Source organism: Callithrix jacchus, chromosome 3, assembly GCF_049354715.1.
Source record: "Callithrix jacchus isolate 240 chromosome 3, calJac240_pri, whole genome shotgun sequence".
NCBI classification, from domain to species: Eukaryota; Metazoa; Chordata; class Mammalia; order Primates; family Cebidae; genus Callithrix; species Callithrix jacchus.
Window position 1 is genome coordinate 123,923,377 of NC_133504.1, and position 13,935 is coordinate 123,937,311.

At 34.5% G+C, this 13,935-nt stretch overlaps 1 protein-coding gene across 11 annotated transcripts in view; it reads right to left on the reverse strand.

Moving 5' to 3' along the window:
- The window catches only part of MTHFD2L (methylenetetrahydrofolate dehydrogenase (NADP+ dependent) 2 like), a 162,619-nt gene that overhangs the window by 118,467 nt on the left and 30,217 nt on the right, over positions 1–13,935 (reverse strand). For all 11 annotated transcript variants that reach the window (XR_004740880.3, XR_008480183.2, XM_035293561.3 and 8 more), the window contains one exon: positions 450–602. Coding sequence is in view for 9 of the 11 variants with exons in the window: in XM_035293561.3 (XP_035149452.3) it covers positions 450–602 (153 nt within the window). In the remaining 2 variants the exon portion in view is untranslated. The remainder of the gene's footprint in view (positions 1–449; positions 603–13,935) is intronic.

Below are 13,935 nucleotides of genomic sequence, written 5' to 3' on the forward strand. Positions count from 1 at the left end.
CTCTATATACTGTAAGAGTCTGTGAGAACATTACTGAATCCAGCACAGTACATGTTAAATGTTTAAGATGAAAACCAAGCCAACAGAAATGATAACAATGAGATCATCACATATTTTGAAAGGTAAAGAAAAATATATTTTAGAAAAGTTTCTATCAAAAGGCATGAAGTTTCTATTTTAAAGGTAGACGTACACCACTACTGTGTGGAAAATTCACTTCCTCTAAGTTGCAACTGCAGTTAGCTATAACCTGGCAAATGTTCTTCATTTTATTTTATTTTGAATTATGTTTTGACTTCTACAACTTTACATCTCTCTATATACTGATGCATTATGACTTAATCATTTTCTGTCACCCTATAGGGCTGAGGTGGCCCCATCAAGTCTCAGTGCAGAAATGCTCAGCTCAGCACCTAGCACCCATTTCCTGCAGACCACAAGTTACCAACCTGTTCTTGTTATTATTTCCCAAACAGCACTGGCAGTGGCAGGTATGAGAGAATGCTGGTCAAGGCACAATCTTCCAATATTGATAATATGAAATCCATCAACATCTTTTTCTGGGGCAATTCCATTGCATATCGTTCGTTCATCAACATGGTCTGAAAAATAAATAAAATTTGTCTAATTCTTAAACTGTCACTTATTTGGTAGCCTGGAAAATGAAATCTGGGAATCTAAAGGCACATGACTTATAATTCAGCTCCAAAAAAGGTGTAATCATTATTATTATTTGCCACAAAAATAGTAAGCAAAAGTCTGAGTGACTGATGGCTAGAATGAACTGCAGTTGTAATATATGCTATTACAGACCCAAAAGTGGCTAGATCGGCTGAAAGAAAAAATGTGTGAATTAAACAATCCCAATGAGATCTGGTAATAGCCAGGTGTTATGTCTTTGCTTCACTAAGTTTGTATATTTAGAGGGTTTAAATCCACATTTATCTGATGTGAGACAGTTTTACTAAATTAAATACTTTGAGCACTGCAGATTAAAGGGGTTTGTTAGTGTTAAGAATAGTCGTAACATCATTAGTTCTTAGCTTCCTCTTAAATGATAACAAAAGCGCAAATAGAAAACATGCCTCACACATACATACATACATACATACATACACACACACACATTTCTCTAAAGCACTGGCATAGTGAAATCAAAATATTACTATGATTTGCTAGATGGAAGAAAAAGAACACAACCTGAGTAATAAACTAATCAAATGAAGTATGGGATGCAAATCATCTCATTTTTCAAAGTCAGTATAGAAATATAAAATAGGCACCTATTACTCTAAGCAGAGTACTTTAAATTACCACTAACCTAACAATTAATCCATGTGCCTAACATATTAAAAGTATATTTTCTACATAAAGTTTATTTGGCCATTGTATTATGCCATTTAGACATAATTCTTTAAAACATTATAAAAGCCCAAGTTCAAACTTTCAGAAAGCTATGCCTTGGGTTTTATACCTTTTGTATTCTGAAAGTATGCTGCTGCACCTTACTTTAAGTTGAGTCAATTAACCATAAGTAGACTACCAAAGTCCTTTAAATATATAAAAGTATTCATTTGAATCATATTCAAATAGAAACTGAGTCTTTGGAGCATCTCTTCAATCAATAGTTTTTCCCTTTCAATAACTGCATTCAGTCTATAATGTTTTAGCAGGGCCTCCACTTATTTTCTATATAGCTAGAAGATCATAATATAGATTCTAGTCGGACTTTTAAAATAATACATATTTAACTTACTACATGAGGGTACATATAGTCATTCTTTTTTAAAAAAATTATAGATGATGATGATGATAAGTCATTTTAAATCACCTATCACTCATGCAGAATCTTCATAACACGAATATTTTTTAAAATGAAATCAAAAGCTTTATATATTTGAAAAGAAAAACAACTATATTTGAAGTATCTATTTTTTTTAGCTAGGACTCAAATTAATTTATTTCTAAGTTCAAAATTAGCTAATCTATGCATGGGCTGCACTACTGATTGAAAAGAACTCAACAAGGACTCTTTGTAGATTTTAAGAGCCATTCTCCAAACAATAAGCCTGAATTACACCGAATTTTGCCAACTACTGTTGTGCTCCCATTCGCTGAAAATAACATTAAAGCTCTAACAAATAATTCATCTCACACACCAGCTAAAATACTTGAGAAGAAATGTAAGCATCTGAAAATTTGGAAGCCAGAACTAGAGACTGATGGTTACAGATCTGTCCTCTTGTACCTGTAAACTTCAACTCAGATCATAATTCAGATCACGACTTTTGTCTTAAGAATTTATGTATTAGTAGTTTAAAAGACAGATGTGTGGACATACAAAAGGTAAAGCAGACTCATAAAACCTGAATCTAAAAGGGAAAGAGCATCATATGAGTAGATTTTTGAAAAGTGAGGATCACAAAAATCAAGAAAATCAATTCATTTATCATTTTTATATAACTCTGTTATCTCAGCAGTATATTAAATCTAATATATATCTTTTTCCAGGAGATATCTATATTTTATTATGTAGTGTACATTATATAGCAATAATCTGAAGTCCTATATGTAACATTTAAAAAGTGCTTTACAATGATTATATCACCATTACATCAATTTCCCTTCAATCTTCATACTTACTGGGGACTAAGGTAGAAAAGGTATGATCATGCCCATTTTAAAGACAAGCTCAAGGAGTTTGAGTCAATCTCAAGCCACTACAAAGAATCCAGAGTTTAAATCCATATCTTTTGGCTCTAAAATCAGTTTTTCCTTTTGTATCATATAGACATAATAATAAATATTAATCACTTTAAATACCATTCAAAAATTGAAATCAGAAAGGCCTCCCTCCCAACTCCTAGCAAGACATTTGATAACTCTAAAATATCCCAAGAAATGTACCGTTTCTCCTAGGGCTCCAACTATAACACTATTCCTAGATTAAGTAATACATGTCTAAGCACATGCAAAAAAGCATCAAACATTTTACAGGTAATCCTACTTCTTTTTGTTGTATGAGTAAGAGAAATAAATACATTTCCTGTTTTTGAATGACTGCTACTAAAAGTTTCCCAAAAATCTCACCCTTGGGGCACATGACTTGAGCAGAAAAAAGAATCATGAGACCATTGCATCAATTTTCTCACAATGATTATACAACATTTTTGATTCACAGAATACATTGGTAAACAACAAACCACTTAACATCTGACACAGATGAATGGTAAAACTGGTATTATTCACTTTGTGTTTTTCCCCCTTCTATTTAAAGTTATGAGAAATCATTAAATCATGCTAGGGAAAAAAGAAGTCATCAAATTAAAATCTGAACACTACAATAAAACAGCTCAGATAATGCCTTTAGGAAGCTCACTGTAGATTTATTACACTGAATATATATGTACTGTATACTACATAATAAAAAGTAGATCTCTCTCTCTCTCTCCATATATATATATTTATATATATATATATATAATTTCCTTCTTCTGAATTTGAGTGCGTGTGTGTGTGTGTGTGCACGTGTGCATGGAGAGAGAGAGAGAGAGACTCACTCTGTCGCCCAGGCTGGAGTGCAGTGGCATGATCTTGGCTCACTGCAACCTCCACCTCCCAGATCCAAGTGATTCTTCTGCCTCAGCCTCCTGAGTAGCTAGGATTTCAAGCATGCACCACTTCATGTGGCTAAATTTTTGCATTTATAGTAGAGATGGGGATTCACCATATTGGCCAGGCTGGTCTCGAACTCCTGATCTCATGATACCCCAGCCTCAGCCTACCAAAGTGCTGGGATTACAGGTGTGAGCCACATGCCTGGCCACTGCATATATATTTCTGTGATTTATTTGTAATATGCTTAACTGCTTTTGGACAATAAATGAAAAAAAAAGGAACAAACAAATTACTGGCTTACTTTCCACCTACATATTTTTACAACATTACTGTTTAAAAATATCACCTTCCACTTCCCCCAAATCTGTTGGGTAAGTGCAAAGCTCATCAGTGTAGTAAATATTGTGTCCTCTAGTTTTATTCTTTTTCCTACAGTCCCTTCTCTATGTGTTCCATATCTTTACCAACCATCATCACACACCTTCTACTCTAATCAGAACAAACCATGTCCATTCCCCAAGCCCTTAGCATTAACTTCTGCATTGCTATTGCTCATGATGAATTTTTTTCACTGGTAATCCTTTCCTCTTGGTTTTTTGTCATCCTATCCATTCTTCAATGCATTGATCAATTGCCCCCCATTGAAATGATCACAAATTGAAATGACACTTTTTTCTTCTGCTCTCTCATGGAACCGCTATAAAAAAAATACTTAGCACGCTAGTTCAGTTAGTTAATGATATTAGTTGTTTTATTATCCTTATCATTTCCTTCTTCCTAATGTGAGCCTTTTAGGACAGTCTTTGTCTTAAACTGATTCACTTATAAGTACTCTACCTCAGTTGAATGGTGTAAAAATATATATATATTGGGCTCCTAAAATCACTAAGCTAAAGGTAAAATTCAAACTGGGAACTGCTCGGGGCAAATCTGCCTCCCATGACTAATCAAAGTCATCCCTCTGCTCACTGAGAAAGATGCATGTTCTGATTGCCTCCTTTGGAAAGGCTTTTCAGAAACTCAAAAGAATAGAGCCATTTTTCTCTCACCTACCTGTGACCTGGAAGACTCCTCCCCAGCTTCAAATTGTCCCCATCAATCTGGATGGAATCAATGTACTTCTTACATTTGTTGATTGATGTCTCATATCCCCCTAAAATGTATAAAACCAAGCTGTGGCCAAACCACCTTGGGCATATATTGCCAGGACTCTGAGGTTGTGTCATGGGTGTGCATCTTCAACCTTGGCAAAATAAACTCAGATTTGTCTCAAATTTTGGGGGTTCACAATGGAACCCCCAAAATAGAAGTAGCATCCTCTATGCTACTTGCCAAGAAAACCTGGAGTCATCTTAAACATCCCTCTTTCACTCACGCCTAACATCTAAACCACTGGAAAATCCGTTGGCTTTCTTCATAATAATAATAATATTATGCTAATAATATAAAATGCTAATAATACATCTAGCATTTTATCAGTCTCACCATGTTCATGATACTACTCTGTTTTGAGTGAACATTATTCTTCTTGTCAATTCTTGAAACAGACTCCTAATTAGTTGCCTTCTTCTATATGTGCAACCATACAACTTATTCACAAAACAGCAATAAGGTTACACCTTGAAATGCATATTTGACCACACTGCTTTTCTCAAAACCCTGCAATGTTATTACCTTAACAATTGCAAACTAGGTTCTACATGATTGACACTACACCCAAACCAAAGCTATGTGTCTAATCCCATCACTGGTTACTCTCCTCTTTTCTCAATCTACGAGCACCAAGCTGGTCCCCTTGATGTCCCTTGAAAACATAAGGCATTTTGCCACCTTAACTATAGCTTTGTGTCTGCCTGGAAGGCTTTTCTAAAGAAAAATTGTCACCTAGGCTAAATCCCTCCTTTCTTTCAAATATTTTCTTAAATACCACATTCTCAGTGTTAAAATAAAACTTCAGTGGAATTAAATTTAAAGATGTTTAAATGAGCAATGAACAATTAATAAATCAGGAAGCCCCCACAATCACAGAAAATTCAAAGGGACTCCAACACAGCCACGTGGTAGAAGATTTATAGACAAAAAAGGGACATGACACACAGAAATCAGAAGTGAGGTACAGAAAAAACTGGATTTGTTTCTGCTCAATATTTACCTTATTTGAACATGGTTCAAACAGTTAGCTACATTTGATTGGCCAAAACAGTGATGGGCACAGGTATGGGCCATGATCAGTTTAAACCTCCACTTGTTATAGTTCACAATATACAGAAAAACCTTTAGGCCGAACTTAAATATGTAAGGAGGCAGCTTTAAGCTAAACTTGATTAACATCAGTATGGCGAATTCTGACCACACTATCTAAAAATGTAGGTTCAGTTTCTATTGTGAAGTGGCTTATTGGACTAAACTTCTTATAGGAAACAACCTCAAACTTCAGTAAAATTATTTTTAAAAAAATACAAAAACAACTATCTGAAAAAAAATGGAAAGTTAATAAAAAACAAACAGATGTAGAGGAAAGTAGGTATCTGAAAGAAAAAAAAAGTCACTGAAACAGTTTTCCACTTCAAAAGTTTTTCTAGCCACAGGACAGCTAGAATTTGGATAGAAATACTCAGTCCTACTTGCTTAAGAAATCAAAAGATAAAGTTTGGGGCTAATACCATAGTTGAAAATTGAAGGGATATGCCCAGGAAAGGAGAAAGCCACAGAGACAACATCCATACATTGTATATAAATTCTGTATCTCTGACTGACCCCTGAACATACACACAGGAAACAAACTCCAAGAAGCTCATCAAATGATAAGAGAACTTACTAGAGAGTCTACCTGTGGTTCACCAAAGGTATTTAAGTCCCCAATCAGATACAGGCATTTATAAAAAATTTTACAGTTAACATCCTACTTAGTAGTGAAATACTGAACCTTTTCCCTCAAGATTTGAATAATGTCCACTCCCACAATTTCTAGTTAATGCTTTGTCAGAGGGCCTAGCAAGTATAAAAAGATAACAAAAACAAATAAATAAATAAAGAGGCATAGAGAATAGAAGTAAAACTCTCTAATCACAGATGCAATAGTTGTTTATGCAGAGCATGCTTAAAATTTATAAAACAATTACTAGAACTAATAAAGTGAATTAAGCAAGATTACAAAGTCAATATAAGAAAACAATTGAATTCCTGATACAAGTAGTAACTATCTGAAAAATGAAATTTTATAAATACTCTTTACAATAGCTGACAAATCATAAAATACTCAGGAGTAAATTTTTTAAAATATGAGAATGACCTCTCTAATAAGAACTACAAAAGACTGCTGACAAATGACATAAATAAATAAAATGCATACCAAGTTCATAGATTGGAAGACTCAATAATGGTAAGACGTCAATTTCCAAGCTGATTTACAAAGTAATTGCAATAATCTCAATCATAATCCTATGTGGTTTCTTGTTAGACTCTTAAATGTATATGAAGATTTAAAGGACTTAGAATATCCAAAGCAATCTTGAAAATAAGCAGGGTTAGAAGATTTACAATACCTGACTCCAAGATTTGCTACAAAGCTACGGTATTCAATACAGTGTGACATTGGCATAAGAACAGACAAATAGATCAGTGGGCTAGAAAACGGAGCCCAGCTTTAGAGTCACACTTATAGAATCTGTATGTCACAAAGATGCCATAGTAATTCAATGTGAAAGGAAAGTGTTTTCAACAAATAGTACATGAACAGCTAGGCAGCCACATTGTGGGGTGGGGGGCAAAACTTACTATGATAACTATTTCACACTACACAGAAAAATTAATTAGAAATCTAAACATAAAAGTTAAAATTATATAATTTCTGGGTGAAAATTTAGAAGAATATCATTGTGAGCTAGGTGTAAGCAAAGGTTTCTTAAAAAGAACACAAAAAACATAAAACAAAATAAAAATATTGGTAATTAAACATAAGAAAAATTAAAATCTTATGCTTAGCAGAAAGCACCATTGGCTGAGTGTGGTGGCTCATACCTGTAATTCCAGCACTTTGGGAGGCTGAGGTGGGCAGATCACACGGTCAGGAGTTTGAGACCAACCTGACCAACATGGTAAAACCCTGTCTCTAATAAAAATACAAAAAATGGCTAGGCATGATAATGCAGCCTGTCATCCCAGCTGCTCGGAAGACTGAGCCAGGAGAACTGCTTGAGCCCAGGAGGCGGAGGTTGCAGTGAGCCAAGATCACACCACTACACTCCAGCCTAGGTGACAGAGTAAGACTCTGTCACAAAAAAGAAACAAAACAAAAAATCATTAAGAATATGTACAGGTAAGCCAAAGACTGGGAGAAAATATTTGCAAACAACCTATCAGTTAAAGAACTTGAAACTAGATATATTAAAAAACACTCAAAGTTAAATCATTAAAAGATAAATAACATTTTTTTTAATGAGCTAGATACTTTAACAACCACTTTACAAAGTAAGATATTCAAATGGAATATGTATGTGAAAAACAATCAGAACAGTGGTTACCTGAGTGTGAGGATGAAAGACTGAGATAGTAACTGACTGGGATGAGGAAACTCGGTTGACAAAAATGTCGTATAATATGTAGGTATGTAGGTGTTTAGGTTACATGAGAGTTTTCATTTTTCAAAAGCTATGAAATAGTACATGTAAGTTGTGTCAATCTGTCAATGCATGTAGATTTCATATAACATGTCAATGCATATAAATTTCACATAACATAAATAATGAACCTTAACGATGTACACACTACAGTTTTAGGGGTACCTTAAGTGTTCATACCTTTAAATCCTTCAAAAATAAAATGGATAAGTGAATACATTAATGGATAGGTATGTAACAAAACAAATGTAGTATGATGTTAACAACTAAAGAATCTAGCTTGAGGTCATATGAGTGTTCACTGTACTAGTCTTTCAGTTTTTCGGTATGTTTGAATTTTTTATAACAACATGTTGGGGGCGGCAGATAAAAGTACAACCTGTTCTCCAACATCCTGACCCTCCTACCATGCTCTACTTCTTTCTTTTGTCCCGCAGCATATTAACCTCTAGTAAATATATTTATTTATTATATTACCTGCCTCCTCTGCTACTCACAAGGACAGAAAATTCTTTTTTTTTTTCTTTTTACTGATCTACAGTACAAATAATAGTGCTTGGAACATAGAGGCATTCAATAAATATTTACTGAATAAATAGCTACTATTAATCCTAATTTATAGATGAAGAAACTGAGACTACATTAGTGGGCAGCTGGACACAGAAGAGCAGGCTACCACAAGGAAAAGATGTCTGATCCTCCTATATCCTCTAACCTACTCCTTTAAAAAATATAAAGAGGCCAGACACAATGGCTTGCGCCTGTAATCCGAGCACTTTGGGAGGCCGAGGCAGGTGAATCACGAGGTCAGCATTCAAGACCAGCCTGGCCAACATGGTAAATCCCCATCTCTACTAAAAATACAAAAAAATTAGCTGGGTGTGGTGGCCGGTGCTTGTAATCCCAGCTACTAGGGAGGCTGAGGCAGGAGAATCACTTGAACCTGGGAGGCAGAGGTTGCAGTGAGCTGAGATAGCACCACTCACTGCACCCCAGCCTGGGCGATAGAGCAAGACTCCATCTCAAAAAAAAAAAAAAAAGAAAAAAAGAAAGAATATATAAGTGAGCCAAACAGACAAAATTTTTGTCTTCTGGAATTTATATTTTAATGGAATAAATGTATGCCTACCCAAACTATTTACCTATAGTCTCTCAATGGGTTATTTTATAGGAGTAAATGAGAGATACTTTTGGAAACTGTGTTCACTGCTCTCAAGCCAATAAATATTTAAGCTACACCCTCTAAGATATACATCAAGATTTGAAGACAGAAAACACTTATCAGGTGCCTACCACTTGCCCAATATCATTTAAGCATTGTTTCATTATCAAGGGGCAGGGGGACAGAAACGGAATGGGAACAGACTCTCACCTCGCTGAGCGACTCCACCCAGAAATCTGAGAACAGAGTAGAGCTTAATGAAGTTGGAACCTACCTACACATCACGCAAAGGTTGCTAGCCTTTAACCTACATAATTCTCTTAAGTAAGCTGAAGAGTATATCGAGATCCTAAAATCATCTTGTTCTTGTAAGCAATGTTAAGAACATCTTGGTTTATCGAGCCCTTAGTCACTTCCGTCAAATAGACAGCACTGTCCTTGAAATAGTGTATATTCTATAGAAGAAAACACTTAGATAAGTAAACATGCCAATTCTAATAAGCTTCTTTTAAACACACAAGGAGAAGGAAAAGATGTTATTTTGGGAATCTTGCTGGCAAACTTCTCAAGGACAGTGATATAGTTTTAAACTTTTTTTTTTTTTTTTTTTTTTTTTTTTGCAGAGTTAGGCTCTTGTTACCCAGGCTGGAGTGCAATGGCGCAATCTCGGCTCACCGCAACCTCCGCCTCCTGGGTTCAGGCAATTCTCCTGCCTCAGCCTCCTGAGTAGCTGGGATTACAGGCACGCGCCACCATGCCCAGCTAATTTTTTGTATTTTTAGTAGAGACAGGGTTTCACCATGTTGACCAGGATGGTCTCGATCTCTTGACTTCGTGATCCACTTGCCTCGGCCTCCCAAAGTGCTGGGATTACAGGCATGAGCCACCGCGCCCGGCCTAAACTGTTTTCTATTTGTTCAGTACCCTGACTAAAAGGTACCTTTCCCCGAGTACTTTGTACAGAGTTACATAAAAATCGGATTCGAGTATATATTGGTTGACCTGGTAAATTAATGATGAAGGTCAGAAAACTATCATATAACTAGATATTTTAAAATACTTTCTACAGAGAAATAAATATCCATTTTCCAGAGGATCTTTTGATTTTGGTAAATGCTTGTCAGCATTTCAAACCTAATACACTCAAAAACAGATGAGGATATAATGGTAAAGGAAAAAACAAAATATGAAAAATAAAAAAGTAACTACTGTTCAAAAAATTCATGATTTTGAAGATATTGTGAAAGGTAAATCATCTCAAGTTAGATGATATAACAAATTTTTAATAGTAACTGTTCAAAAAGATGTAATTTCATAGATTTGAGCAACTAAAAAATTCTGAGCATTGTTTCTGCATGAATATGAATGAGAGGGATATAAGTGGCTACAGATACCAACCAATCCCACTGTTATGTAAATTATATCTCAGTGATTTACTCACCTTCTAGTGTAAACCATTAATCTTACAAAAAAAAGGAAGAAAAACATTGTTTGCTCAATGCTGCCATCATGTGGTTACGATACTCCACATGCAAGAGCGTGGTTTTCCACTTTTCTTCCCCTTGTTCATAAATTACTTGACATAAACCTCCCTCTGATAAAGTTTTTTTAAAGTTGGACAAATAATACTGTGAGGATGGCTTTGTTTCTATGTGACCACACAAATAATGTCAGAAAAAATTTGAAGCAAAACATTGGGTATTTTTTCTTTGAATGAACTTCAAGTGCAGAAATTAGATTAATCATAATTCATGGGCTTGTGATACAACCTCAGTATTGGTCCAAACACAATGCAATTTAAATTAGCTTTTCATAATAAATTAGGCATATGCAAATCTACTACCCCAAACAAAAGTTATGGCCTTGATAATAATCTATATTAAACCTTATAGTCTTATAGTCTACCCAATTAGTCCATCCTCTGTCCTGCTCAAAACTAATATAAATTTCATCCTGAGTCCTGTGCTTGTCATTCTTTTGAGTCCTTTACTATGTAGTTTTATTGTATTTTTTCTATTTATAATAGATTTGAATTTTCAAAAAACAGCTCTATTGAAGAATATTTGAATATAATAGACTATATACATTTAGAGTGTACAATTTGGTAGGCTTTGACATATATTCCCCACACTTTTGCCTTAACCTCCCTGTGTCCTTATAGTTATGGTGTAGTTTCATGTAAGCAGCATATAGTTGGGACTTGATTTTTATCCAATTTAATAACCCCTGATGTTCAATTGCATTATTTGCATTACATTTTCTAGGACAAAATTTGACATCTTTGTTGTCTTTCTCCATTTTTCTGTATTCCTTTAGATTAACTGAATATCTGTGATGATTCTACTTTTTCTCCTTTGTTGGCTTATTAGCTATAACTCTTTGTTGTGTTATTTAAATGGTTTCATAGTATACATATTTAACTTATCACAGGCTATCTTAAAGCAATATTATGTCATTTCACATCTATTATATGAATCAAACAATAATATTTCACCATTTCTTCTAGCCACACTTTTGTGCTATTGTTGCATACATTTTAATTGTATATATATGTGTTACAAAGCACCTACTACATTGTTTTTGGTTTTGGTTAAACATTAATTATCTTCTAAAATCATATGAGTGATAAGAATAAGAAGGATATATTATAACATATATATATATGCATAAATAACATATATTTATTCATGTAGTTACCACTTTTAGAGCTCTTCATTCCTTGATAGATCCACATTTTTATCTAGTTTCATTTCCTTCTAGGCAAAGAACTTCCTTTAATTTTTTTTTTTTTAAGTTGGAGTCTCACTTTGTTGCCCAGGCTAAAGTACAGTGGTGTGGTCTTGGCTCAGTGCAACCACCAACTCCTGGGTTGAAGCAATTCTCCCACCTCAGACTCCTGAGTAGCTGGGATTACAGGCATGTTCCATGATGCCCAGCTGATTTTTCTATTTTTAGTGGAGACAAGTTTCCCTGTTAGCCAAGGAAAAACTGATCTCATACTCCTGACTTCAAGTGATCCACCTGTCTCGACCTTGCAAAGTGCCAGGATTATAGGCATGAGCCACCATACCCGGCCCTTTTAATGTTTCTTATAGCATAGGTCTGTTAGTGAATAATTGTTTTTAGTTTTGAGCTCTCTTCCTCACAATTCTGACAAAAGGACTATTGCCTTTGCTTTTGAACGCATTTTCACTGGATATAGAATTTTGGGCTTACGGCTTTTTTTCTCTCTCTCTTAATACTTAAATGTATTTTTCCATTGTCTTCTTGCTTACATTGTTTCTAGCAAGAAATATTCTGTCATTATCTTCTTTGTTCATTTGCACGTAATGCCTCCCAACCCCCTTATTGGTTTTAAGATTTTTTTTCTATCAGTGGTTTTGAATAATTTGATTACAGTGTTCTTTGGCATAGTTTTCTTCATGTTTCATGAGCTTGGGAGTTTGGTGAGGTTCTGTGATCTGTGAGCTTATAGGTTTTAAAAAATCTGAAATCCCAGTCATTTATAAAAGGGTATTTATTATTCATGTAAAGTCCAATAAGAATTTTACTGCCCTACTTCTTGTAATTTACAACCATCTGTAATACCTAGTTTCCAAGAAAAATGAAACAAAAACAGAAGTGAAGGACAAGGGCACAAAAGCTTTTGACCATCTCAGTCTGGAAGTGGCTGTAAATTTCTGCTGTAGGACTGTGGTACAAAGGATGCTACACTTGACCTCTTGACAATGCTCTGATACTCACTCACTGAGTGAACTCACACAAGTTACTTAGTTCACTCTTTTTCCTTAACCATATACCTCAGATAAAAATACCTACTGGTAAGAACTTTTGTGAGTATTAAATGATTTCTCATATATATAAAGCACTTTTGTACAGTGCTTGGCATTAGAAAATAGTAAATATTTACCATTCCTGACACTTGCAACAGTTGCCATGAAGTCATGGTTGTGAAATAACCTATTAAAATTTCATTGAGTTAATAATCATTTTTCAGGCTTAGATCTAAATGTTTTCATACAGTTCATATAATTTAAACCCTCTTGAATCAAATTCATCCTGCACCAAATCTTACTCTATGACAAGTGGTTTTGAATGATTTCATTCCAATGTGCTTCAAGTTTATGAATACTATAATTTTCTCTTTATTACTCTAGTTTGAAAAGGATGCCACTGGTTCCCAGTTTTAAAAGACCACTATTCTAATTTACTTTCTCTATATAAAGATACATACTCCAAAAAATTTGATTTTAAATATTATTATCAGTTTAATACATGTAACTCAATAAAACCTAAAAACTAATAAAATAACTACTCAGAAGAAAAAAGAATATAACATAAATAACAGACCTCTTTCTCACCTCGACAAAGTGATCACTTATTGATAAGAATCTATGCATAGTCAGGACAGGAGTAGGAAAGCATCTGCATTTGGTCTTTTTTATTTCTCCTTAGCTTTAGGACCAGCTACAGAACAAACAGCCAGGCTGTGTACTCTCATATCCCAAGTATTTCAAATCCTGAACAAAGTTGCAC